The 27,650-nt window shown below is 38.6% G+C and overlaps 1 protein-coding gene across 7 annotated transcripts; it reads left to right on the top strand.

Moving 5' to 3' along the window:
* The first annotated feature begins 1,814 nt into the window (after window positions 1-1,814).
* Window positions 1,815-27,650, top strand: LOC121956458 (oxysterol-binding protein-related protein 6-like). 7 transcript variants are annotated; one of them, XM_088091229.1, is made up of 26 exons: window positions 1,876-1,968; window positions 9,565-9,672; window positions 9,757-9,887; window positions 11,507-11,726; window positions 12,552-12,695; window positions 14,387-14,440; window positions 14,586-14,699; window positions 15,428-15,595; window positions 15,927-16,068; window positions 16,281-16,399; window positions 16,804-16,893; window positions 17,023-17,173; window positions 18,120-18,253; window positions 19,682-19,774; window positions 20,180-20,360; window positions 20,453-20,527; window positions 21,665-21,879; window positions 21,975-22,112; window positions 22,523-22,586; window positions 22,678-22,756; window positions 22,871-23,015; window positions 23,192-23,342; window positions 24,051-24,177; window positions 24,323-24,445; window positions 26,505-26,655; window positions 26,871-27,650. In XM_088091229.1, the coding sequence occupies exons 4-25, from the start codon at window positions 11,559-11,561 to the stop codon at window positions 26,611-26,613; spliced, it is 2,784 nt and encodes a 927-aa protein (XP_087947355.1). In that variant the 5' UTR covers window positions 1,876-1,968; window positions 9,565-9,672; window positions 9,757-9,887; window positions 11,507-11,558; the 3' UTR covers window positions 26,614-26,655; window positions 26,871-27,650. The 7 variants fall into 7 exon arrangements, with proteins under 7 accessions (XP_042360614.2, XP_087947360.1, XP_087947357.1 ...); XM_088091231.1 differs by lacking the exon at window positions 9,565-9,672 and having other exon boundaries at window positions 1,840-1,968; XM_042504680.2 differs by lacking the exons at window positions 9,565-9,672; window positions 9,757-9,887 and having other exon boundaries at window positions 1,815-1,968.

Raw genomic sequence — 27,650 nt, 5'->3', positions numbered from 1 at the left:
ACTAAAAAACATTATAATACAATGAAATGAAATAAAATAAAATAAACATTTTAATATGTCTTGAGTCTGGCATTCTTATCGCCTGAAAGTGAGTTTACCTTCTAAAATTAAATTATTTTGTGAGGATATTAGTTTAAAAAAAAAAAAAACTGAAAAAAACTTTTAGCACAATGGAGCAAAGTTGGTTGGTGTAGCATCACTTCATTTAATTATTTTATTCTATCTAAAAAACTAAAAAAAACAACAAAATTAATGAGAATTTCAGGTGCCTCTTGAGAATTTGGTTTGTTTTTCTGTATAAACCAAATACCAAAAAAAAAATACTTGACAGGAAAAATGAAATACATAAGCAAACACAAAATAACAAGTAAAATTTACGTTGTTCTTTATTTGTTATTTATTAGATTTCTTATGTCCTATGTAGTCATTTTGCTGCACATCCGCAAAGCATGGAGCCACAGCAGAATGACACCATTGGAAATAAGAAATTAAATAAAAAGAATATTGTAGGCTATTACATAATATGTTTTTGTTTTAAAGTTTTGTCTTTGCTGATGTGTTAGTTTATGTAATGTAGCCTTAGTGGTGGAAGAAGTTATTAAAATTGTTTACTTATGAAAAGGTAGGTTAGATATCATGCATGCAAAATTTTATTCGAATAAAAGTACAAAAGTATCAGTATCAAAAATACTTTCATGGTAAAAATGCTTATTATGTGGAATGGCCCTTTAAAATAATTCCTATTATTGAATGAAAATTATTGATGCATCACTTCCATGTCACAACCCAGGCCCCCAAGAAGTGTGCCACATTCTGATGCAAAATTTACATCATGGCTGAAAGTAGAATTACACCGTCACGTGATGCACACTGGCCCAGAAAGACTTTTCCTCATTTGCTAAACATTGGGAAAGAGACCTTCTTAAATCACTGGATTTAAAAAAAAATCTTTTTTTGACACATTAACTTTTAGGAATGTATTTTTGAATTTAATTTCTTGCCGGGTCACTCTGTCGATTAAGCTGATGGTTTCGGACAGATGTGAAGAGGAAAGTGAACATGATTTCATTTTTTTTTTTTTCACGGACCATCTGGCTTATATGATACTGTGTCTGTGTAGTTACAGTTTCAGCAAATATAACACAAAATCGTTGTTTTTTTGAAGTTACTCCTCTGTGAAAGCTCTCTGTTTAGTGGCTCCTGTGATGATAAGCAGTACCTGCAGTGTGTGTACTGCAGACTAAGTTTTGAAACCAGGCTAGTGAATTTAGTTTGTGGTTTATCAGACATCCAGCTCCTAATACTGCAACTGCGCGGGCTTTCATTGGTGGACCACAGGCTCAGTTAGCATTACGTTCACCTCATTCAGTGAGAGATGGTGACCTTCATATCTATGAAAATCTTTGATATCTGCTTTGATTTGAACTTTTATCACTTTATAGTCATAAAGGCTTTCAAGACTCAGTCTTCCAACATACACAGTAATTATAGTTTATTGCCATAGGTGACCCCAAACCTTTGTTATTGTCATTTTAAACATTTTTATTTAATATTAACAACTAGCCTATTAGGGCATTTTTACGGGGATAAAATAGGATTTTCTTTTATTTAAATGTACCTTTCTGAAAGTGTAGTGAAATATCTACTTTATCAACTTTATCATTGTAATGGTCAAATAAATCATATGCAAAATATAAATGAAAGTATAATTATTTGATCAAAAATATCCCAATCCTACTAAAAGGTTTCTGACAACACAAACTGAAGGTTTAATCCAGAAAAAAAGAAAAAAAAAAGTTTTCCCGTGATGCACCTGTGCTGCCGCTGCACCTGCAAAACTGTAATTTGTGCCACGCGCGCTCAGAGACATCAGAGCAGAGCGCGCGCGGCTCCACGCAGGTTTGAGGAGGTGTTTCATCAGTTCAGCCGGTGGTTTGCAGTCCGGACGCCACTTCACAATTAACACCGGTGAGTTTAGAAAAATGCTAAAAAATTGTATCTAAATGTTTGATAGCAAACTGTCTTTTTAAGCGGAAGAAACTTTTAAATTGTGTTTGATTGGACTGGGGCTTTTGTGTTCACGCGCGTTGTGACGCTTCTTTTCGGCTGCAAGGGAAAGTAAGATGGCGCATGTTTTTTTAACTTTATATTTATCTTTTTAAAAATGACAAGCTGTCACATAAACGACGTATTAAGACATTTAGGCTTGTCCTGTTTTCGTTGTTTTTCTGTATGAAATTCAACAATACAAAATATCTAAAGGTAAGAAAAATCTAAAATGTTTTTGTTTTTTTGTCGCTCAAATTAACTGCGTTATAGAGTTTTCTCACACAGTTCTTGTGGCGGTTCTTGGGGTGTTGTTCACGTGAACCAAACCTGTTTCTAAGTCTCCTACCTGTTCCCATCACTCACACACACACACACACACACACACCCTCCCTCCTGTCTGACTGCCTGTGTGCTCTTCAGGAGTAATTTGGGTGTGTTGTCTTTTTTGGTGGATTTCTACACTGTGTTTGCTGCTTAACTCACACTGAAAAGTGCTCTGTTATTAAAACGTTTTATTAATTTGTTCTGCTTAACATATGTACCTCAGTTACATTAGAATCACAAAGCTAAGCATCTCTTTTCACAAACAATACTTGGTGATTTTTCAAAAACCCAGATTGCGGTTCACTCCGGCTACTTTAATTTCCAGAAACCTCAAAACCTTTTGCTATTAAAATGAAGACATGGTCCGTCTCTTGTACAGAATTAAATTAATTTCTAATCCAGCTGGTTTGAAATTGGACATTTTTTTGTAAAACTTAAGCTAAGTAGACTACCATAAGACTTCCAGGCGATTATACTTATATCGCTGAACTCTTATATATTTGGGACAGAGGTCTATATATGAAGGGCTTTTAATTCCTTTCATGCACAACTTGAAGATGAAGATGGAAAGATGGAAATACTATCAAATTACTTATTTAGCCTTTAAAGACCTGGGTTTTTTACAATTCAAGAACATGAGCAACAGAAGATGAAATGACTCAGAGGTTACCAAGAAATCCATAAGAAAGTACAAGAAAATTTGCCCAGAAAAACACACAAACAAATGATGAGGCTAAAAAAATTACATTAAAGCATTAAATGATTCAGCATGTCCATATTGACAAAAGTTCAACATACACATTGTATGTGTGATCTAAGCAGCTAACTAATGTTAACTCAAGTAGCCAACAATCTGGTTTTATATACTTTATAAACTTTAACTGTATAAAAGTGAACTGCATGGTAATATGACCAGTAGAAGTGCCTGGGCATTTAATTGTGAGAGGCTTATTTTTTTCAGTTTAACGGTACATGTTTTTTTTTAAGGCAAAATGTATAAAATTGGCTCAAGACCTCAGTGTAGCCTTATACACAACTAGGACTGCACCTGAATTTTATTTTTTTATTGAATAATCTATCAATTATTTTTTGGATTAATCAATTCATCTTTGATTTTTTTAAATTTCAGTTGATCTATCTATTATTTTCTTATTACTCGATTAATATAACAACAAATTTACCGAAAATTACATTTAAAACTTGTCATTTATTTTTCAGTATTTTATTCAATCATGTTCAGTCATGACAGAGTATGCACTGCAGGGCATTATTCTCCAACAAAAAATAGCCCAGTCTTAACTGGTAATCTGTTTTACAGTCTGATATAAAGTCTCTCTAAAATAAAAACTTGTTCCATTCAAGTAAAAGGAATGCAGTGAAATCTACATTTAGCAATCCAACAGCAAAATAAATAAAACAATGTAAAATACAAGTCACTTTTAGGAGGAGTAACAAAACAGTTACTCTTTGTTGAAGTAACAAACCTCAAATCTAGCAGTTCAACAAAACATCTAACAGTCAGATTAGTGCAATTTTCAAAACACTATAACTTTTCAGAGATAATTATAACTAGTTCATTCTTTCTGCATCAAAATAGACCAGCCTAACTGGGCCTTAGGCCTGTTTCACACAGCGTGCATCATGAGAACGTGAGCAGGTTGAGCGTGTTGTTTTTTGTTTTGGCGCCCATGTTATCAAATGAGAGCGTGCACACTGACTGCTTGAGCAGCGCTTGTCAGCTGCAGGACATCTACAGAAACGGTGACTTGTCAATTTTTTGCACATGACGTGCACATTTGGCAGCAGAAATAGACTGAGAAGATGATGTTTTGATGATTATATTGACTCTTTACCACTTTTTACTGCAGTTTAAAAATCGTTCTGTCACAGAGATGAGGAAATACAAAGACGGCTGTTTTACTCCAATGTCCCGCTTCCCTTTTAAAGCAAAAGCCATCTGACAGCACCTCTGTGGACAGAATCCCATCAGTTGCTGATACAATGCATTTTATTTTGAAACATTTACAGGACCAGATTGTTGGCTGTGCAGGAGCTGGCACGACTTCATAAATGAGTGGAATATGTGCTTTTAAATACAGAAATACAGCAGTCATATCAGCAGGCAGCAACGGCGAGGCTGACATCTTGCGCTCATGCGCTGAGTGAAACGGACCTTACATCCTCCTTGCGACGTGTCGCCGCACATTACGTGAACTGCAGTTTTTCGGTAATCGATTGCGTCAACACGTCGCCCCAGCCCAATAAACAACATTGTTCACATTGTACAATTTCAGAAAGGACATATGTCATTTGCCATGTTTGTTTGGATATAGAAAAAGAGGTGCAGCTTGAGCTGAGAAACTCTTTTTACTGTGCAACAGATGGAATACATTTTCCTCAGGACGGTCAGAGGCAGGGTTCTGATTTTTTTATTTTTAAGTTTTTTTTATCCACTTGCCACTGTGAGTGGTGGATTCCAAAATCTACCACCTACTTAATAGATTACCATTATTGTTTTTGGCTGGTGAGTTTAGCAAATTTGGCAGCCACTTGCATGTTTTACCAGTAACTGGCTAGTGGCTGGTGCTGATTTCCAACCCTGCAACACACACTCTCCCTAAAAAAGAGCATATTTGCAAGTTGTACTTGGTCTTTGAGTTAGGATATTTGGTCACACTGTCTCCAAAAATGATTGCATATTGCTGCTAAATACTCGCAGTCTGGCGCCCTACATTTAGATATTAATTATATTATAGGCTTCTAGAGGTTTATTTTGTGGAGAAGGAGGTCTTGATGCCTGGTAGGGCTGGGTGTTGTTTAAGTTTTATTACTAGTGCAAATAAAATACTTGTGTTCATCACCAATACAATACCTTTTTCAGTACTTATTTTAAAAATGACAGCCATCATGGAAAAAAAAACCCAAAACATTGTAAGAAATGTATCAAAAGAAGTTCTCTTATGTTTACTCAGTGGTCTAAATTAAATAGTCAAAATTTTCCACATTTTTATTTATATCAGGACTATCCAATTTGGTTGTGAAAAAATTTGTGAATTAGTCAATTGACAGAAAATAAATATACGAGAATTTGGGTAGTCAACTAATTGGTTAAGGGCAGTTATCAAGCAAAAATCTCAACATTTGATTCCAGCTTCTCAGATGTGAGCATTTAGTCTTTTTTTCTGTTGTGTATTATTGTATTTTTGTGGTGAAATTGTTGGTCAGACAAAACAAAGCATTTGAACCCATGACCTTGGGCTCTTGTTGTCATAAGCATTTTTACTGTTTAAGACAAATTATACACTAAATGATTTTACTTAACTAATTTGAAAAAAGAAAATCTGTCAAATTAATTGATAATGGAAGTAGTAGAACTCACCTTTTTGCATGTGGGTGTAAGCACAGTTTTGGAAAAGTAAAGAAAATCAGTCACATGTGGCCGCACAGCCTGAGCATGTTGCTCTGGCACATTCCTGGGAGAAGGGAGGGAGTGAAGCTGGAGATGGAGAGCGAAAGAGAACCGGTCTGATCAGGTTTTAGAGGTGACATCACCTAGACATGAATGTGAAAGAACAGATTGTTCGTGACAGCAATTCCCTTAAAGAACATACCATGATACCATCTGCCTCTGTTTTAAATCTGATATTTGGTTTAGTCAGGTTGTACCATTCTTTATCTGCTATGTTTGGTGACTTTCTGCGAGTGTTGCTGTAGATCTGGCGTTCCTCTTGTTTTTTTTGCCTTGTGTCATGGTTCCTTTGGTGACCTAGTCTGGTCTGCCATCATGCAGGATGTTTCAGCTGGTTTCTGCAGGGCTCCTGGAGGAGTCGTAAGCAAGTCATTCTATACATGAGACCGTCCTTTTGAGGACACCATTGTTTGACAGTGTTTCAAACTGAAGGATTTGAAGTGGAGCATCTTGTTCCTGACAACATCTTGAAACCGGCAGTGAGCTATAGGAAACCTATTGTTGAATGAGTTCCCAGAATTCAAACGGTAAATTCTTTAGCTGACACATGGCCTTGTTTTGTGCTCCAGGCATACAGCTTTGGAGGTGCTTGTTAAATTGTGCTCTCAACGCTTATCTCAGTCCCTGCCATCATTCTGGTCTACTGGTCAGACCACATACCTCTCATGGTTGTTCCAAACTTCTTCCCCGGTCCTTAATAATGACTCAACAGAAGTGTCTTGTGCTATGACTTCAAATGGAGGTCAGTTAGGGCACATTGCTTGCAGTGTCTGAAATTGTTTTGACTCACTGGTCACTGTGGCTGGTAGATTTTAAAAAATCCACCGGCCAAGCATGCTTTTTTTTTTTTTTTTTTTCCTGACCTAAATGATGAATTGTCGTTTTTGTTTCTCATACACCTTTGTTTCAGTATGTTCCATTTGGATATTATATGTATGTATTATGTTGAATACAAACTGAAATAAAAGACTAAGCAAAATTATTTAAACATATTGAACAACTGAATTTTACAGATTGAATATTATCTGGGATAATTACCAACACACTTATCAATCAGCTGTGATATAACAGCAGTGTAAAAACAGACATAAGTGGTGACTGTATGGTATGATTGGAAGTAGTTATAGGCCATTTAATGTGAAATTAACATCATCCTGATGAAACATATATAGTAACCTGTTCATTTATATGGTGATCTGTGGTTTTATAGAAGCTTCTTTTAAAGCCACTGTGGAAAAATTGACCACAAAACACCACAGACACATTGGGTAGTTCAGTGAGAGCCACAACCAGGCGAATAAGTTAAAAAATATTCTGTCTCAGAGTTTCTGCATCACTGATAAACTGTGGGCTCCTTAGAAATATACTGTAAATGCTTGATGTTGTTAGGAGGCGTTGATGTAACATTACAGCACAAAAAGTTGTATCAAGTGTAGTTATAATGCTTTCGGCTCATGTGCTGACACTGATTATCGAGTGACGCTCCTCAAAGATGCTGAAACTCAGAATATAACCTGCTCCTGACCGGGTTAATGCCACATAAGTTACTGTGGTGAACCAGCCAGGTTAAAGGAGAGCCACCTTCATAGTAGAAGAAACCCTGGCTTTAGACTCAACACACCTCGCTGAGGCACTACTCTTGCTCGGTGGTACACCCCCATGTTTTCTGTGACATCATGTATGCTGCCTTCAGGCACAGCACAGTGGCACACAGAGCATTATATTCAACACGATTTAAGCTCTATGTTTTTTTTGTTCGATTGCAAAATGATAGCTCATCTTATTTTTTTGTTTGTAATGCGTACCGAGCCAAAAGCATCGCACCGAATGATTCAAAACAAATACATGCATTGTTACACCCTACAAACAGATACTGTATCTAAGGACCCAAAATATGTGCAAGGTGTGATACCAACAAGGGTAAATTTAAAAAAAAAAAAAAAGAAAAAAAAAAAAGAAAGATTATTTAGCTAAACCAAATTTTGAGCCATAACTTTACAGGAACTTTACAGTATTATTGAAAGGAGCCGTTGTGTCTTTAATTTACATAACAAAACAGATCAAATATTTGAGCAAACGGAGCATGTCAGTGATCTTCGTACGGGTGTACATCAACAATACAACAATGCTCATCATTCCATGTTAGGAATGTTTTAGTGCGTGAGTAACTACGATGTAATCACATGGTGATGTGCAGTGCAAAGCATCTAGCGAATGTTTTGGCCCTCTCTCTGCTCCTCTTCCTTTTTCGGCTCTAACAGTAAGGAGAACTCCCTCCAAGAACCAACCAGTTTTCTGGATGTTTGGCAACTAGGAATTAATTCCAGATGTTTCATAACCGTGGCTCTGATTGAAAGCGCATACCATCATTCCTTTCATACTAAGTGTGACGTAAAATTAAGCACTTGGTGCGTTCCAGCTGCATAATATGCGGGCAGGAAATGCCCGGATGTAAACTAGAAAAGCAAGAATTTCTGAGTATAAGACATGAGCTTACTGGACAAACTCACCCACCCCAAAATGCATTGTGGCTCCTCAATCTGCCCAATGGTGGACTGTGACGAAGAGGGTTCAAATAACTAACTGTTGGATAAAATAAGTAACGCTGAGGTAGAGTTAGGAGGAAGAAAGTGGGAGCTCTGGTCACAGCTTTGTGTGTTCTGTCTTGTTGCATTTAGTTGGGTCAGACCACATGCAGATCTCAGAAGAGCCTGCGGTTACTGAGAGTAAGAGAGTTGGGTTGTGTTCAAACACAGCCCAACTCTCTAAAGTGCTACTGTCCAAAGATGTAGAGGTCAAACAAATTGCTGAATCACCAGCATTAGAAGTAGCAAAGATATCAATGGTCAGGTCACAGTAACTATTTAAGGATTGTTTTCATATCAGTGAAATAATTAACACATAGATGGAAGGGAAGCTGTTGTTTTTTTTTCAATGAATTCATGGTATTTTGAAACAAACCCCTCCAGACAGCTTGCAGAGCACACTTTCTCCTTCTACCTGCACCATGACAATGGGAATACCTGGCATGATTGGGATTTTACAAATTTGCATGTTTTTGTTTTCTGGCTACCAAAGCCCGTGAAAAGCCCCAAACCAAAAGTTGTTCGGTCTGTCAATATTTTCTAATTTTCCTGCCCTGTGTTAGATCCCAAGCTATAGCCTACATGCTCATAAACAAATGTGTAGTTTCATTTTTTAAAAAATGTTTCATTTTTTAAAAAATGAAACCACAAACTACAGTTCAGATCAAACAGGTACTGGTGAATTTGTTGGGGACTTTTTTTCAGCAGCAGTTTAATCCACTCTTGGGGACTCTTGTTGGATTGAATCCAAATAAACTGTGTGTTAATGACACTATGAAATGGAGGAAAAAGATATTTTAGACTTTGTATACACACAATACTTGTTAGTAGTCTGCAATGAAAATATATGTTGAATATCACTAGACTTATGCCTAAACCTTTGTTTCTTTGTAACTTTCCTAACAAAAGTAGTTTTACTGTAATATAAAATGTTTATTGTTGATGGTATTTAAAATAGTGTGATTTAGTCTTTGACCTTTTTAAAGCACCCTCACAGCTAAATTTGCTACTTTTTGCCTTTTGTGGGGCTCTTATTTTTCAAATGCAGCCAGCATCTGCTGAAAACACATCTGTTTGAGATCTTGTCATCTGCTGAAAACAGATCTGAACCAGATCTTGCCGTCCTTGTGATGACAGAGCTGGCAGGCCTGTTTGGTCAGGTAGAGAGAGTGCTGCTCCTCCAGCCCCGCCCAGATACCCGCTGGCTTTGATATGCACCAGTCTGACAAGTGCATCAACAGTCAGGTGTGACTTTGCTCTCAGTGTAACACAGTTTCTCTGAGGATTTTGATGCTGAGGAAATGTTACCTGGAACTTTTCTTTTTGCAGTGTGTTTTTTCTGTTGAACGGTAACTGTGAGGGGAATTTTTGTGGCTCTACAATTGTTCTCAAGGGAAATTTAAAAGCAGTTTCCTCTGGACTACTGAGGGAGCAGCTTGTTAGACACCAGGCCAACACAGGTGTGTTTTCTTTGTTATTGTGTCACCAAAACTTTTATAATTTAAACTTCTGCCATCAGGTGGCTTATTATGATTATGCTATGGTCATCAATAATACCACTTTCTGTAGTTGTGCACTCTGTTTTATGTTAAGTGTTGGAGTAGGCCATACAGATATATAATCTTCTCTATGAAATTTAACCTCAAGTTAGATCTATAAATATATGTATGTGAGTGTGTAGTGATATTGTAAATTTGAGCAACATTGACTGCAATTCCCTAATTAACTTAGAGATATTGCAGTGTAAATGGTGAAGTACAGTTGGCAAATTCACATTTATGTTATCATAATGTCCATATCTAGTTAAGGGCAGCAGGTCAGTATCATGTGATCATGGCTGCCAGCCATCAACAGTATGCTGCCACGACACGAGAATCTGGTCAGACTTCTTGAGATGTTCCACTGCACTTTACCATTAAATACTTCCCCTTACCGACTCTTTCCACCTGCTGAATGAGAAAAGGAAAGGCCAGCAAGGGGGGGGGGGGGTTACTTTATTGTTCCAGAGGAGCAGGAAAAGCCACTAGATTTTCAATGGGCCATCTGTTGATCTGTTGACTTTGGTTTCTTTTGCTAATGATGCATTTCATTGTCTGTCTGTTTGCTTGTAGGAAGTCTGAATTTCTACCTTCCTATATCAGCACTGACTAAAGTTAAAATTGAGTTTTTGTGTAGTTGTTAACTTTTATGAAAATACCTTTCTTTCTCCATCTTTTCTGAAACTATAGCCACACAGCACTAAATGAGATGGACTGTTTGGGAAAAAAATCACTCCTCAGCCCCATTGTATTGCTTCTAATGGCATACCCGCACATGAACAAAAACAACCAATCAGAGCTGAGGGCTCTCCAACACAGTTGTCAATCATGTCAGGAACTGCAGGTAGACAGTCAAACTTTAAGTGCATTGTTTAGCTGTAAAATGACAATGTGGGTCTGGCCTTGCTTGGAACTTTGCTTGTCTGTTTTCAACATGGCAGCCGGAGTCACAAACTTTCTCATTTGACAGCTGAACATTACACTAAAATATGTTTCTGAAAACATTTGAGTTGAGGAAAAAGCAATGCAGTAGCAGAATGTTGATTTATATTTGTATTTGATAGTTTGACTGTGGTTTACTTTCTATGATTGACAGCTGCGTTGGAGACGGATCGGCTCAGATTGTTTTTTAACTGTGAGCCGCGGTAGATGCTAGTAAATGCCATTAGAAGCAATAGGAGGACTATCTGTTTCATTAATGTAGTGACAGTTTCATCAGTTATGATGAAAAGTTACTTTCCGGAAGGTTACCAACTGAAGCCAATATACAATGACCAAGCTTTAGAACTTAAGACAAATAAAGTGCCTTAATAAAGGCCTTATCATTTGTTGAGTGCATCCATCAAGGCACATCTCATATGATGCAAACAGCTGAGTAAGAAAATGGTTTTAAAAATGTATTTATTTACTTGCTTTATTTATCGTAAGATAGCTGATAACATCATCAGCAAGGTGTCAAAATACCCTAGACTGTTGTTTTTAATTCTCAATGTCTTTATGATTATCGTTGTCCTGACCCTTTTTGTTGACTCTGTCCTCAGTGCTTTGTACTTTGAGATGAGAGACAACCTGTCCTGAAGGTCCTCTCACTCCATGCAACGCTATCCTTATCCCATTGTACCAATGGACCCTCAGGTGTGTCCGCCACCTCTAAGCAGCAGCCAATCAGTGATCAGCGGTCTCGACAAATCCCCAGCTAGCACATTCAAACCTGGCCACTCACGGAGCAGCAGTACCGGCTCCTCCAAACATTCAAAACAGGTAGACCCACAGTTGCACAGCCTGACTGGACTGTGGTGGTTTCTAAAATTAAGTTCATGATTAACAATCTACTGGGTGCTAAAACCTGAGCAAACTGGCTTGATTTCATTCAAATACATGAGAAGAAAGCAATGAACAACCTACGAAAAAATGACCTAAAAAGTTTGCAAGAAATTAGTAAAAAGTACAAGAAAATTGCCTGAAAATAAGTAAAAAAAAAACAAAACGAGGTTTATAAAAAGAGGCAAACAAAACTTTAAAAAATAATGTTCTAATAATTCTGTAACATAATTTAAAAAATGTAATTGTTATATCTAGCTCCCCCCATTCTTTCATTTTGTCGATCGTGTCTTCACAAGTTGCTTATTGCCTTTATTTTTCATGTTTTTGAGAAAAATCCCACTAATAGGCTCAGCTTTCAAAGGGTTAATCTCTATTTGATCTATTGTGTTTTGTATCATTCTACAGTGACATTCTACAGTACACTGGTGACAGATCTATTCTGTCACCAGTGATTCCTCAGTTTTTTAGGTCCATTCCCATTAGAAAAATGTTTCCTTTCAGTCTGCCTGCTAAAGTTTTGATAATGTTTAAATAGAGCTTTGCCATATGTCAACTCCACATGTTCACACAATGAGAAAAAAGGGACACTGTATATACTTTCTTTGTCTTAACTTCAGCCTAGCATGAAATGCTGTTAAACATCACAAAAATGGATATTCATTTTCTTTTGATGCCAAATTCACATACATTGGAAGTAGAATCTCCAACTGCTCATCGCTAAATTTCTTAAAAATTAAAGTGTTTCCTCATTGTCTTTGTCAGTCTCGTAACTGGGAGGTGATGGATGACTTGCAGCAGCTGGACATGTATTCGGTTCCGGGCTCCACTCTGGACCTCAGTATCCCTGGGATCTGTGAGGGCTACTTGATGAAGAAGAGGAAGTACCCGCTCAAAGGCTGGCACAAGGTGAGCACAGCTCAAAATGAACATTTTATCTTTTCTGCTCTGTTTACTCTGGATTCTAGTGTTATTACAGGAAATCATGGTTATTCAACATGTAAATAATTTCTGTTTAACCTAAGTTAAACTGTAGCGGAGATGTTTTACCTCTTTAACCAATCAGCGTTATGCAATTCCAGTCTACACTGCATCTTTTTTTTAATTTTTTAAATTCCTCAGCACCGACTGTTGCTGGTGAGGCCAGAGCAATATGCTTTCAGGCTGTCTGTCCATCCCATTTTCATCAACACACTATCTGGGAAACGCTTTCAGGGTGCTTCTTCAAATTTGGCAAACATTTGGACTTCAGGATGAACTGATTAGATTTTGGTGGTCAAAGGTCATTTCCACCTCACAAAACACATTTTCCCACGAATTACACCATTAATGACAAATTTCATACAAATGTCTAATAGAGTAAAAATATGAGGTGATGACTTTTTTTTTAATCCAAAAGGTCAAAGGTCAACTTCACTGTGACATATTGTTCTCCAAAACCTTTATATTTATTATTTACTGTCACATCTCAGTAACAAGCTAATCTGGGGCATCCACCTTGAAACTGTGGGTCTGCGGGGTTTTCTGAACCTTGTTGGTATAGAGGGGTACGCCCAACTGTTGGGGCTACATGGACCTTTGACTAAAGTTTTTCAGGGGCTCACTCTGAACAGAGGGTTATGAAAAAATCATCAGCAAGATGGCTGCAGAAGCAACAAAAACAACTGAAAATGTATTGTTTCTTGATTAACAACTTTGAAATTGCGACATTCACCATGTTTTCTTAGTTGAATAGTGTACAAAGTATTATGACCCTTTTTTTATAACAAGTAACAAAAATATACTATTAGTACATTGATGTCCCAGTAGTTAACTAGCTAGCACGCTAATATTAACTTGTTTCTGCTGACACTCCAATATTTTGACATATTTTCTTGTCACTCTCCACCACCTCCATTTGTTGACATGTGATGCCTGAAATGTGAAATGACCTAAATGATGTCGAGCAGTGAAGTTGCTGCACTTGTTTCTGCTCCTCTAAAATCTGACAGCGGCAGGGTGGGAGCCCGGTAATGGTGCAGTGTTCATTTTATCTGATGACCTGTTTGATTGATGGATAGCATGCAACTTGAGATGTGAACAAATCACAAGTGTCCATGCTTTTCTGTCTCCATCAGATAACTGGTAAATATCATTGTGGTAATACCACTGATACCATAGATGTGTCCTTATGTAAACGCCATCGATGTCTACTGACATGACGGGTTGTCCCATTTCATAGGAGAAGATTTCAACTTGTTAGTTGGTTTAAAGGGGTAAAGGATCATTCAAAAACAAGGGTGGAGGTAAAAATAAGAGGGATTTGGGTTCAATACATTTTTAAAGTCTAACTACATGTATTACACGAGTCTGAACAGACGTGGATGTAAACTGCAATTTTACTAGCTGGTGCGGCAAACAACCACAAGGCCATGATTTTGGATTTACAATAGTTTGGGCATTGCTGCTTTTGTTTGTGACAGTTAGAGACAGACAGGAAAGGCAAGAGAGGGTGAGGGGATGACTGGAAGCAAAGGGGCCCAGTTTGTACCCCACTCGTACCCTAACGGGGCACCCCTTTGTTTACTTTCTGACATCTCACTGTTATTGTTCCTTTTCAGAGATACTTCCTGTTGGAGAAAGGAATTCTGAAGTACTCAAAGACGCAGCAAGATGTAAGTCATAAACAAAAATGTAGCTGCCACATAGTGCAGTGACGGAGCCGTCTGCTGTGTTCTGTTGATTCTAGTGTGGTCTGTTTGAATTGATTAAATAGGTAATAAAATTCTGTTTGAAACATGCTTTGTGGTTGTGTTTCAGATTCAGAGAGGGAAGCTCCATGGCTCCCTGGACGTCAGCTTGGCTGTAATGTCCATCAACAAGAAGTCCAAAGGCATAGACCTGGATGCTGGAGACAACCTTTACCACCTCAAGGTACCCTACACAACATTGTTCAGAGCAGTTTCAGGACCTCTGAGGTGATTAACCCTTTAAAACCTTGGTCGTCATCACTTTTCTTGTGCTGCTCTCAGATGTCTTTTGTAAGTAATTAAACATTTTTAATCTGAGCAAATTTATTAATCGTAGTAGTATAGTTATATATATATATTCAAAGCAATGGAAAATTGTCCAGAGACCTATATTTATATTTTTTAGAATAAGATATTTAAACATATTGTACAGAATTGTTATAACTTTAAGGAGATTTCAGGTCATTTTCTTTTTTTTAAATTTAAATTTTTTTTTTCAACTTTCCCATTTTTGTTTGTTTTGGTATCTTGCTCATTTGTAGGTAGTTTTCTTGCATTTTTTAAAATGTATTTTATTGTTATTATTATTATTATTATTACTCATTGTCTTCTTCCTATGTTTTTTAAAGGAATCAAGCCAATTTGCCCAGGTTTTAAAATGTTAACAACATTCAAGGCATGCTGCAGCAGGTTGTCATACGCACAACTAAACTTCAGAAGAATATAGTTACTCATGCTTCACTTTCAGTAAAATCTAGAGTGTCCCAATGAGGTTAACAAGCAGACATCTGGGTATTCTTCAGCCAGCAGTAAACTTCATATTTATTGCTTTCCCCCTTTTCTTCATTCTCGATTGTATTGTCCTCTTTTTAATTTATTTTGTTGTTTTCTCTCTCTTCTCCTCCCTGTTAGGCAAAGAGCCATGACATCTTCTACATATGGTTGACCAAGCTGTGTGCCCACCGTGTATTTAGGAAAAATGAGGCAATGAGTGTCCATCATGGTGTTCTTCACGCTCTCTCCATGGGCCCGAGCACCATGCCAGCCATGGCCACTCTCGCCCAGACCAACAGAGCTATGGTCAGTAAAGAATCCCACTCAAGTTAATGTCGCACATTATTAAAAATGGTAACAACCACTTAGCACAAATCATAGTGTAATATGCTCGATTGTTTAATGGCAATAGCTCTTTAACACCATTATATGTTAGGCTTAAATTGAATATCACCTAACTCTGACGAAATATTTTTTGATTGGTTAGTGAGTGAGGAACCATTCCAGCATTATTTATTGTATTACCCACAATGATAGTTGTGTGATCGCTGTTTAGAAGAAAAACAGACGTAAATGAGAATTGATTTTTCTGTCATTGGTTTAAATATGACTAACTGTAGCCTGTTTGATTGCTCAGCCTGCTCACTATGCAAGCTCAGCTTCAGTGTACCACCCAGAGATGGGAAGCCCCGCCCCTGCCTTCAGCACCAACCCAGCAGTGACGAGCAAGGTGTCAGCCTGGCTGCAGCAGACCCACGACATCGATGCAACCTCCAATGGTGAGAAGCATCTTTAGCACTGAGCCACAGAGTGAATCCTGGCTGAGAGCCCTATTTAATCAGATTTAACAGTGTCAGACTCCATACATACTAGATATTAAAAAACAGAAATATGTGTTGACTTGATTTTTTTTTTTTAGCTGTTGATGAAACAGATACAAACTTTATTTTTAAATTTACTTATTCACTAAATTTTGATGTTTGACCCTCAGAGCTGGTACGTTGTCAGACAGAGCTGACAGAACTTGCTCAGCTCATCCAGCGCCTCAATTGGCTGGAAGGTGGCCTGCCAATCACAAACACAGACCTGGAGATGCGAATCAGCATGCAGGTCAGTAGTCTGGTAACATCTGTCAATGTGTGTAATTCTTCAAATATTATTTCACTGGGACAATAATAGTAGGTTGAGTCTTTGTTAAATGTAATCTAATTAATTTTAAGGCTTTTTAAAATTAACTGACAATGTTGATTAAAATAAGATAATATAATACTCAGTAGATCCTCAGGCACAAGAAGAACTTGATTAGGGATAGGGAAAGATAATAGTTTGAGTAAAAAGATTACTTTAAGCATGGAACATGAAATCTTGCAGGACTCAATCACTTTTCAAAGCAACATTAATGCAAACTGACATCCCCAGATAAAATGTATTGATGGCATCAAAGGCAGATGATATATTTATTTTTACCTCCTAGTTTTGTAGATGAGCTCTGATCCTGTTGGTCTCTGTTTTAGAATCTCTCCCTGGAGAAACCCAAGAGGAGGGTGGGGAAAGGGTTTGGTCACTCCAGGACTTTGTCCCGTGTTGAAGCCATGGGGGGGGTGGTAAGACTGACTTTAACTTCATATGCACTGATGCTATTAATTGCATTTTGTTGCATCCTATGTGCAACAAATGAAATCTTTCAGGCAGATATTATACCATTCCTCTTCTCTCTGTTTTGTCATTTATAGTTCACTTCCAGTCACCTGAGTGGCAACTGCAATTCATCAGCGTCTGTTCAGTCCATCCCTGACTATGTCTACTCTCAGCTGTCCAACCCTCAGGTCACCTCACCTGAAGCTAAGAAGCTTCACCAGGACATCTGCGCTGCTTCTCAGAGGGGTACGGCCCTCCCACCTCACAGCTGTCCTTCTCTCAATAGGTTCAGTTGAGTTAGTTTTAAATGACAGTTGGCTGTTTTCAAGACGGGGCTCGATACCATGACATTTGTCCGAATAAATTTCTTAAATTGTCAGTTATATAAATTATGAAAGTAAGCTAAAGAAACTGTCAAAATCGGCCATTTCTAAATGTCTTTAGGTTCTAGATACTTTAACCCTTTGAAACCTGGATCAACATCAGTTGTATTGTGCTGCATTCAGATGCCTTTTACAAGATTTTTGACCCTTTGTGACCTGAGAAAATAGGTTAGATTTCTTTTGAATACATGGGGGGAAAAGGCAATGTCTAACTTGGCAAGAAATGTCCCATAGACTGCAAAAAAAGTAAAATGTTTACCTACAAATTAGCTTTTAAAAAGAGCAGAGCTTATTAGAAAACTACCATAAGTAGGGGAAAATGTCCTGAAAACTGTATTAGTAAAAGTATTAATTAAAAGTTAATAATGTTATATTTAAAATGATCATAGAAGAATTACAATAAAATATATGAGTAAAACCCCCCTTTTTTCATGTTTTCAGGTCATTTTCTTGCTTGTTTTTGTTTTTTACTTTCATTTATTTTATTTTTTGCTGATCTTCAGCTAGTATCTTTTTGAATCATTTTCTTGCTCATTTTTGGGCCATGTCTTGATAAGTTGCTTGCTGCTTGCTGCATTCTCCCCATGTTTTTTATAAGAAATCAAACAAAATTGCTCTGGTTTCAAAGGCTTAAATTAAGATCAGTTTTTTTTCTTTTACATTTTACTAAATCAAACAAATTTGAAAGTAAAAAAAAAAAAAAAAAATCCTACCCTAATACCCACTACTCTGCAGCTTTCATGTTTGGTTGCATCATCAGCTGGACTTTGTCTTTGTAATTCATCAAGTTTCTGATTGTTGTGTTACAGTTCACGCTTCTCTCAAGTCCATTCATGAGGTTTTGACCTTGGAGAGAGAGAGACTGAGGCAGGCCTGGACCAGCCCAGACCTGAGGCACAACACCTCACAGCAGCTCGCTTCACTCTGCAGTACACTGTCTGAGGTAACACACACACACGCACACGCACACACACACACACAAACACACACACACACACACACACACACACACACACACACACACACGGAGGGGAGATGGGCAACATAGAAACAAAACTGAAAAGGACTGTTGTTCTTCTTAAAGTTATAAATCCGATGAGAAAAGACAACCATGCAGTAGTGTTTATGCTTAACTCTTTCTTTTACTGAGGCTCCCAGAGTTAAAACACTGATTATTGGTACAAAACATAAGTATCGGCCTGCAAAAACACAATGGAGGCCAAGCCCTCGCTGTCTGTTGGTGAGGTGCTGTGTGAAACTGTTGAGCAGGTTTAGGCTGTTTCTAGGTAAGACAGGCACAAGTTACCACAGGTGCTTCCTGAAGAAACACACCTCAAATCTAGCTCTCCCTATTTCCACACACACAAAAACACAAATGACATGATCACCCAGTGAAACAGTGCAGACTTGTCAGTTAAGGGGGTGGTTAATTCCTGCTGTCAAATTGACGACACCCTTTAACCCTTCTTGTTTGGTGTGGCATGAGGTGTCTTCTTAGGTGCCTGCTTGGTGTCTGTCCATGCTGCATGTGACTGTCTTTTTCAGCCATTGGGACATCAGTTGCTGTGACTGTTTTTTTTAATTTTGTTGTTGGTTGCCTAGCAGGTGGCTGTCACTCCACATTCTCACAGTGAGCAACACAGGAAACATGTAATCCCTTACAATTCCTGTATTTAGAAGAGAAGGAAGGAATAGCTTTTACATGACAACAGAAAAAAATTTTTTTTTAAAGGAGCGCTAGTTAACAGTTTGCAAGGCTGGTGTCAAGATGCCTGCCCGAAAGTCATGGCGACCTTTTTAAGAAGGTGGTAGAAGGAATGTAAGAGGGAGGCTGTGTTTGCACGGTTGAACGAGTCCGCTGTGCAACATTTTGAAAAAACCTTATTTTGATGCAAAGAAACAAAATAGCACAAGCACCTCCAGACGTTCCATTTTTCCATATTTTGATACAATAAGTGACACATTAGGGTGGGTTAATTTCAGTATGCACGGCTGCATGCAAACAGTAATATTAGTGAAATATTCATTTTCAGTAGCCATGTAAATAGCTTAGTGGAACTATTGCTTTTTTTGGAATGAGGATACAAAAGGGACAATTTTGTGCATTTATTCTTAGTCAGTAACACATTTAGATACAATAGTAGGGGTAGATAATAGTAATAGTGGCAACATAGATGCAGTTTGGTCATCCGGCCCTGCTAGCAGTTGGACAATCAAGTAACGCATTGATCAACGCGACGTGCTGTGTGAATGCTCGGGAGTCTGCATAACATTCTGACTGTTTATTTTTATCTTCTGTGTTTTCCATTTCCTGTGTCTTGCATGGCTGGTCTGTGAATGTGTGCATGTGCATGTGCATGTGCATGTTTAGCTTGACATACAGTCACGTCTGACCAAAGTCCACTCGCTTTCCCTGTCCTCTGACTCTTCTGAAGAATCCTTCTGCACCGTCCGTCCTGACCAGGTGTGTACTGCGTTGTGTGTGACAGACAGTTTGTATTTTTGTGCTTGTCGACTTCATTATCTCGCTGTCTCTCATTTGCATTCATTTTTGTGTTATACATGAAATTCAGTAAAAACGGTGGGGAAAATGTTGACAATGTTGACAAAGTGACTCTTCCCTCACTCTGTTAAAAATCCAAATGAATGACAGCATCTTGTGGTTAGTGTGGCTCTGGCTAGTCACTTTACGCTCTTCACACATCTGTAAGAGCGAAACAGCGCATGTAGACATTTCGTGCAGGTAACAAAAGTAGCATGTTTCTTTGTGGCTGATACTCCTCATCATACTCTTACTATATACAAACTGTTCACTTGAAAAACAAATATATCATTTGAACCACAAATTCCTCCCCGCGCTCCCCGACAGAGGACACCATCTATGGGTCGTCACAGCCACCGCGCACCCTCAGTGGCAGATTCCATGGCAGAGTATTTTGATGCCAGTGAGGTGATTGTGTGCGAGAGCTCATCAGAGGCTGAGGCATCGGATGAGTCAGGCCTCAGTGACATCACCACCACCAGCAACTCAGAGCCCGAGGAGGGACACAGTGAGTTTGTGCCTACCATCCAGTAGCACTGAGACCACATCACCCAAACACCAGTCCCAAGATGAACTGACTTTCTCCTCTCTCCTCCTCAGCCACTGCGACCCTCAATTACCGGGCCAGTCTGAACAACGCTCCTGACAGACCCAGCCCTGTGCCCGCAAATACTGGTAACACCATCTTTGTGTTGTCTCCCATCATATGTTGAATGAGTGCAGTAATGTCTGCTGTGTATCCAGGCCACCAGTTTGGTCTGGCCTCCTCAGTTGTGATTTTAGATCATAGATGCAGAATGCTGCTTCCTGATGGCACAGTGAGAGGACACGCTCAGCAGTGCTAATGGTTGACATTTATAAACAGTTAACACTTTTGTTGTACAAGCAAAATAATTTAGGCTATTAAGCTATTTGGTGTCACTTTCAGTTTTAGGCAAGCTTTTGATTGTAATTAATTTAAACACAATCAAGTCTTTGTCATTCAGGTTGCAAACAGGGCTCAAATAATTGCTGATTTCTGCATATTTTTGTTTCTATCTGATGCTAAGGAATATCAGGGTAGGTATCACTGATTTCCAACAGGTATATAGTATTTGCAGTAGCCAAATGCATGTCATTAAACTGCTTTAATCTCTTTTGCATATGAGTTTTGATTCAGTGCTAATTTTGTAATTCTATTCACTGTTTGAAGTGTTAGAGAAAATATTGTTGACTATGAATTTATGTATTTCATTTTAGTATGGACCCCAGTAAGAGTATTTGGGATCCAAATAAATAAATAATAATCATAAACACGCACAACAGTATAATGTAGGAGTCTTCTAATATTATCGGTTGCATGTGGTAAATAATAAATAAACTTCATACACTTCATGTGCCAGATCTGATCTGAATAATTAGAAAGCTGAATAGCAACTTCATTAAAACAGCATTACAAAGTGAGACACAGAGTTGAATAGAAAAAGTTTTTATGAGTATCAGTCTGCCCAAAGAAAGCATGGAAATACAGAATAGCGATGATATAAAGTTTGCAAGAATGACTGTAAACTATCAAGTGCAGTGCTGTTCAAGTACAAATTTAAATGTAAGGCTCTCCTGGTTCAGAAACATTGGGGAACTGTTACCATAGACTATGCTTCTAAAAAAAGCAGCTCAGTTAATAAATCTTAGGCATGACATGTTATATTCCCATATTGTTTCTGTTTATGTGATTTTACGTTGAGCTTCCTCTATGCATTGTTGACCTATGCAAAGCCTTTCGGGATGTTCCGATGTCCTTTCATTAATCTGATTTGTCTTGCTGCGATCCAGGTCGTCGCACTACCCTCCCCGCCCCAGGAACAGACAACAGCCACATTGGCATCATGACCATCCTGTACAACAACATCGGTAAGGACCTGTCCAGAGTCTCCATGCCAGTCGCTCTCAATGAGCCAGTGTGTTTGCTGCAGAGACTCAGTGAAGAGCTGGAGTACTCTGAGCTGCTGGACATCGCAAACCACATTGATGATCCATTTGAGAGAATGGTGAGTTGGTTTACTTAAATTCTCAGCCAGCTGGAGCTGAGATACAGTTGACTTCAGTGGCAAGGTCACCAATAAGAAACTATCTGTGTTCCCAGGTTTACGTGGCAGTGTTCTCCATCTCTGGATATGCCTGGGCATCTTGGAGGTATCGCTACAAACCCTTCAACCCTGTTCTGGGAGAAACATACGAGAATCACAGAGAGGAGCGAGGCTTCCATTACGTCAGTGAGCAGGTAACCAGCACACGGATATACAGACATCACAACCAAATCTTAACCCCTTAACACAAGAGCAAATTGGCTTGATTTCTGTCAAAGGCATTAACAGAAGAAGGCAATGAGCAACTTGGCAAAAAATGGCCCAAAAATAATCAGGAAATTTACAAAAAGTTATGAGAAAATTAACTGAAAATAAGCAACAAAAAAGAAAAGTTTAAAAAAAAAGACGCAAGAAAATGACCTAAAGAACGTGATTAAAAAAAGAAAAATGTTGAAATTATGCGGAAAATATGTTTGCTTTTGTAGAATAATTCTAGAAGTACAATGATCAGATTTCCGAATGAAATTTTCTTCACATTTATCCCTTGATTTTTCATAATATCACATAATATACTGGAATACTGTGTAATAATTTGTGCTTTCAGGTCAGCCATCACCCACCCATCTCTGCCTGCCATGCAGAGTCCGAAAACTTCACTTTCTGGCAAGGTAGGAGCTGTGTCCTCAGAGAGGCGTGCTATATCCATCTGCACTATATGAGTGGAGTCAGCTAATGGTCTGCTGTTCTGTCTGCTCTCAGATCAGAGATGGAAGAACAAGTTTTGGGGGAAGTCGGTGGAGATTATCTCCTCTGGAATGGTCAATGTCATGCTGCCCAAGTGAGACCCAACTTCATTTAACAACAGTTTAAACTCTGTAAAGCCTAAAAACATGTGGAAATATACAAAATATATAAGTGAAGTTAAATTTTCTTGTGTCAATTGTGTTTGTAGGTACGGGGATCATTACGAATGGAACAAGGCAGTGACATGTATCCACAACGTGCTGAGTCAGGACCGCTGGTTGGAGCACTATGGTGAGGTGGTCATCAAAAACACAAACAATGATGCCTGCACCTGCAAGATCACCTTTGTCAAGGTCAGTGCACACGCACACATGCACGCACACACACATACTCACACCCTCATTTAAGCAGTTCTCCAGTCCTGATTGTATCTGTTACTGCTAGTTCAGTTAAAGTCAGAGTAATGCATATGGACTTTTCTTGCCCTCTTCTCCCATTAACCACTAGGACCTTTCCCTCTCTATTCCAGTCTCGCTACTGGAGCTCAGACAACAGTAAGAACGAGGTGCAGGGTGTGGTTCTGGACCAGGCTGGAGAGGTGGTTCATCGTTTCGGAGGCCTCTGGCACGAGGGCATTTTCTGTGATACCTTGTCCACACCAAAGTGTATCTGGAAGCCCAGTGAGTAACATCCCCCCCAGTCTCAGCACTGGAGAGAAAACATGATTGAATTCCTGATTCAAATGTTTCAACAGCAACCCCTACAGAGCAGACAAGAGGGAGAAGCCTGTGTGAAGTGAATAGAATAAACATTGACATTACATTGGTCCAATGATCATTTTCAGATTACATTTACAGTTCCACCACTGTATTGTACACGAGCACAATAAAAGCAATAGATTCATACCGTAGCATAGAACAGAAGTTCTAACAGTTATAACAGAAATTATACAATTTGCAAACTCCTTTTCATGCCACACAAACAATCGTAGGCCTTTTCAACAGAGAACAAATTTCTTTTTTTTTTCTTTCAGATTTACATTTCCAATATTTTTAACTAGCGCCTTGTGTTAGGGATTATGGTAGCATGTGCATGTGGTGGCCCAACATGCTGCTGCACCCGGGACTAGATCCCAGTTTTGGCAACAGACTGCCACACAGGCTGTAGCTGCACATTTTGCGAACACAAGATCCATCCAGAGCCTGCAGTGACTGTTTTTGCGAGATCATGCAAGCAGCTGATTTACTGCTTAATTATTTTTAACGCAAGAAAGGTAACATAAGTAGCTAAAAAAGTGTAAAAACATGGCTCCCTGGGTTTGTCGTCCTCTTGTCCTCCCCAATTTTTTGAATCCACCGCTGACATGCATGATGTAATTTCCTGTTTAGATGTGCAGCCTGATGACCACGCTCAGTTCTACGGCTTCTCCAGTTATGCCAGAGAGCTAAACGAGCTGACGCCTGAGCTGCAGGCAGTCCTTCCACCTACAGATACACGCTTCAGACCAGACCAGAGGTACAAACCTTATTTTTATTTGCTGAGACTGACATATTTGTTACAATATTTAATATTTCGTTACATTTATCTATAATAGTAATGTTTCAGCCCAGTTTCTGTGGCGATCAGTTGTTTAATTTTCTGCCTGTCTTCTCTCCATCAGGCTCCTGGAAGAGGGGAAGGTAGCAGAAGCAGATAAAAGGAAGGATGAGGTGGAGGAGAAGCAAAGGGAGAGAAGAAAGGAGATGGCCAAGAGAGGGGAGGAGCACATCCCAAGGTTCTTCAGGTGAGGAGCTCTACTTAAGAAGCGTTGGAAAGGAAGATTTAACATTTAAATGCAACCAAATGTTGCCTCATCCCTTATCAGTGACATTTTACAGGATAACTCAAGTGATAAGGGACTCTCAAGAGACAGATAAAAAACTAATCACAATAAAAACAGAGATATCCTGACCTTTAATGCCTGATACGATTTAAGATGCAGACAGTTTAGAAAGATCTTGGAAAAAAAACACAAAAGACGTAGTACATTTTAAGAAATATTTTGTTGTTTGAAACTTGTCAGAGACATTCCAAAATTGAACTTAGATTTTTATTTGTGATTTTTAATGTGATTCCAAAAAAGCTGGGCCAAAAAAAAAAAAAATCAGGGCCATGTTTACCACCGTGTGACATTTTTTTCTTTTAAAACTCAGTTTTGGGAACTGAGGACACTCAGCCAGTATTTTTGCTCATATTTAATAAAACCCATAATATTTTTATGTTTTGATTATGTAATCAATAAATACATTAAAATAAAGAACAGATCATCTGTTTCATATATGAAAATTCATTCTATTCTAGCTTCTAACATTCCTTTTTTATCAACACCTGAATTTGTGCACTTTCATCAAAATAACATTTCGGACAAAGAGTGGAGAAAATTGCATTTTTTTGAAAGAACGTCACTTTCAAGAGCGAAATCAATTTATTTTATCCTCTTTTTTTCTCATGTCAACTTGAACTGCACAAAAATGAATACTGAAAATAATATTCAGTTTAAGTAGTGGAACTTTACCAAAACTCTGCATATTTACATATTGTCTAGCTTGTTGGGAGTTGGCAGGAATCAATTATTTAGATATCGGTATATTCTTTAGGGAGGTTAAGCTGACAGTTGCTGACAGTGGTGTTCTGCAGTTACTGTGAGCAGCGAGCATGAGAATAAATGACGATATATTTGTCCCTAGTTCCCTGATGATCTGAATAAGTCGCTAAATGTGTCTTTTGTTGCTTTGTAAAATAACATCGCTGTGAGGCCGTGAAAAGCCGCTAATTAAGCAATATCACACGAGAGGGAGTGATGTTTTGCTGTATATCATCACGGCTGTGATTCGGTCTTAGAAAATAACCACAGCTGTGATGATATACAGCACAGCACACAACCTCGGGTGTGATATTGCTTTAATACAACAGTTCTACAAGCGCCTTTAATTTGTTAATATTAACAAGCGACAACAGATTATGTTTTTTATGGCTCCGCCGACACAAATAGTTCTGCAATCGCTGGATGTGACAGCTGTTGCCTAGCAGCGCATAAACATTTTCCTGCACGCTGCTTGCTAATCTGTTAGCTCGGTCTTCATGTTCTGCACAGAGCAGATGTTTAGTATCATGAGCATTTATCTCTGTGTTTTCAGTGAAATCACAATCTGTTAACAGACACTTTGTGAGGTTCAGATGAGATGGTTTGATCAGACAGTTCGTTGCTCCAGTGTGTGTCCACTCACTGCCGTGATCTCCGTCACCTCGAGTCCCGTATCAGACAGCGTGTGTGTGTGTGTCAGTGTCTCTCAGGCTGTGGATAGTGTCAGACGAGTGTGTCCCTGTCTCACTGCACATCCTTGTAACATCTGTAACAGCTGGTTTACTCCCAGTGACCAGTTTACCGAAACCCGTCTGTCACAGCTGCCCCCTCCTGGGCCTCCTCATAACTTTTAGTAACTCCAGTGCATGTACAGTCAGCTCAAACCACACTTTAATAATAATTTACACTAATTAACAGATTTTGAATGGCTACGAAAAGGAGTGATACATGCAGAGTTAAAAGTTAACAGTCCCAGTGATGTTGTACTCCTATAGCACTTGTGGAATGCCTCTCGACCAATCAAATTGCTTGGTCAGAACTAACTGTTGTATAAATAGCAATAAAGTCAGAAAGTTAGTAATCATCTCTTTCTGTTACCCTGGGATCATCTAGTGCATTTTTTGGACAGGGAAATGTTGTTATTTGAACAATATCAATAACAGCGCCCCCCCCTCCCCCCCGCTCAATAGTAACAGTTTTCTTTTGTTCATTTCTTCAGGAAATCTGTGGATGAGGCGGGCAGAGAGGTGTGGCTGAGCAATGGCACCTACTGGAAGCTCCGCAAAGACCCAGGCTTCGCCAACACTGAGAACCTGGACCTGTGGTAGAACACAGCACCAAGCTCTGCACTGAGGAGTGAAACCAGCAAGGTGCTAAACACTTAGTATATCATAAAGGGAAATAATACACCCCTCAGTTAGTAAAAATGATGAATTGTTCCCATGTTAGTCCAATAACCTGTGCATAGATATACTGTAGTAACTCGCCAAAGGAGATCTAGTTTACTGCTTTCATTACTGCGAGCATGTCGAGGAGCGTTTGAAGGCACACATGAACCTCTTACTGGTTTTTTTGTGCCATGCAGAGGTGAGGTGCCACTATGGAACAAATGAAGACTGAATCTGATGAAGCCGGATGTCCTTTCAGCCTTCGGCCTACCTCTGAACCGTGACAGAGACCTTAAATATAATCAATCATGATTCAAAAGCAAATCTGAACTTGAAATCCACTTTTTTAAACTCTTTATCGCAGCCCTTGAGAAGAGTTTTTCAGGACTGAGGGCTCTCTGTATGTAGTGTTTTGTATCATATTGGCGGGATAAATGTTATATAATCTGTTATACTTTTGTTAGTTTTAACATGTCGATATTAATATTTTTAGTAACTTTTTATGACAGTTATGATAAGTTCAGAAGCTTGCTTCCTGCAGAGGGATCCAGAACACACAGAGGGCTACTCTAGTCCTTGTGGGGTGTATTACAGGTGAACTGGTGCTGTCCTGCTTTCTTTCTCAGTGGGTCTTACTGTATAAACTTGTGTTCATTTGTAAAGCTGGTGGTATTTTGTTTTCTTTCTTTTGTTAGTCTTGACACATTGGTGGTAAATAGTTTTTCTAAAGTATCCTTTTGCTGTCATGTAAGCGTAACCTTCTCCAACTCTCGCCGGTATGATTTGTTGATGCTTAAAATGAGCTGACAGGCGAGGATTGTGCCTCCTGGACCTTTACTCTATCAGTTGATGCAATGAAGTATTTTTATTGATGTTTCAACAATGGATTTTAATAAGGAAAAGAGACAACTGTTAAAACCCTGTGAAATGTTTTTTTTTCTTAATGGTTTTGTTTCAAATAAAAGGTTCTATAATCA

The sequence above is a fragment of the Plectropomus leopardus genome, chromosome 18, assembly GCF_026936395.1.
Source record: "Plectropomus leopardus strain MGB_pleo_1.0 chromosome 18, ASM2693639v1, whole genome shotgun sequence".
In the NCBI taxonomy this organism is placed as follows: Eukaryota; Metazoa; Chordata; class Actinopteri; order Perciformes; family Serranidae; genus Plectropomus; species Plectropomus leopardus.
This window is presented reverse-complemented; position numbering and strand designations above follow the sequence as displayed.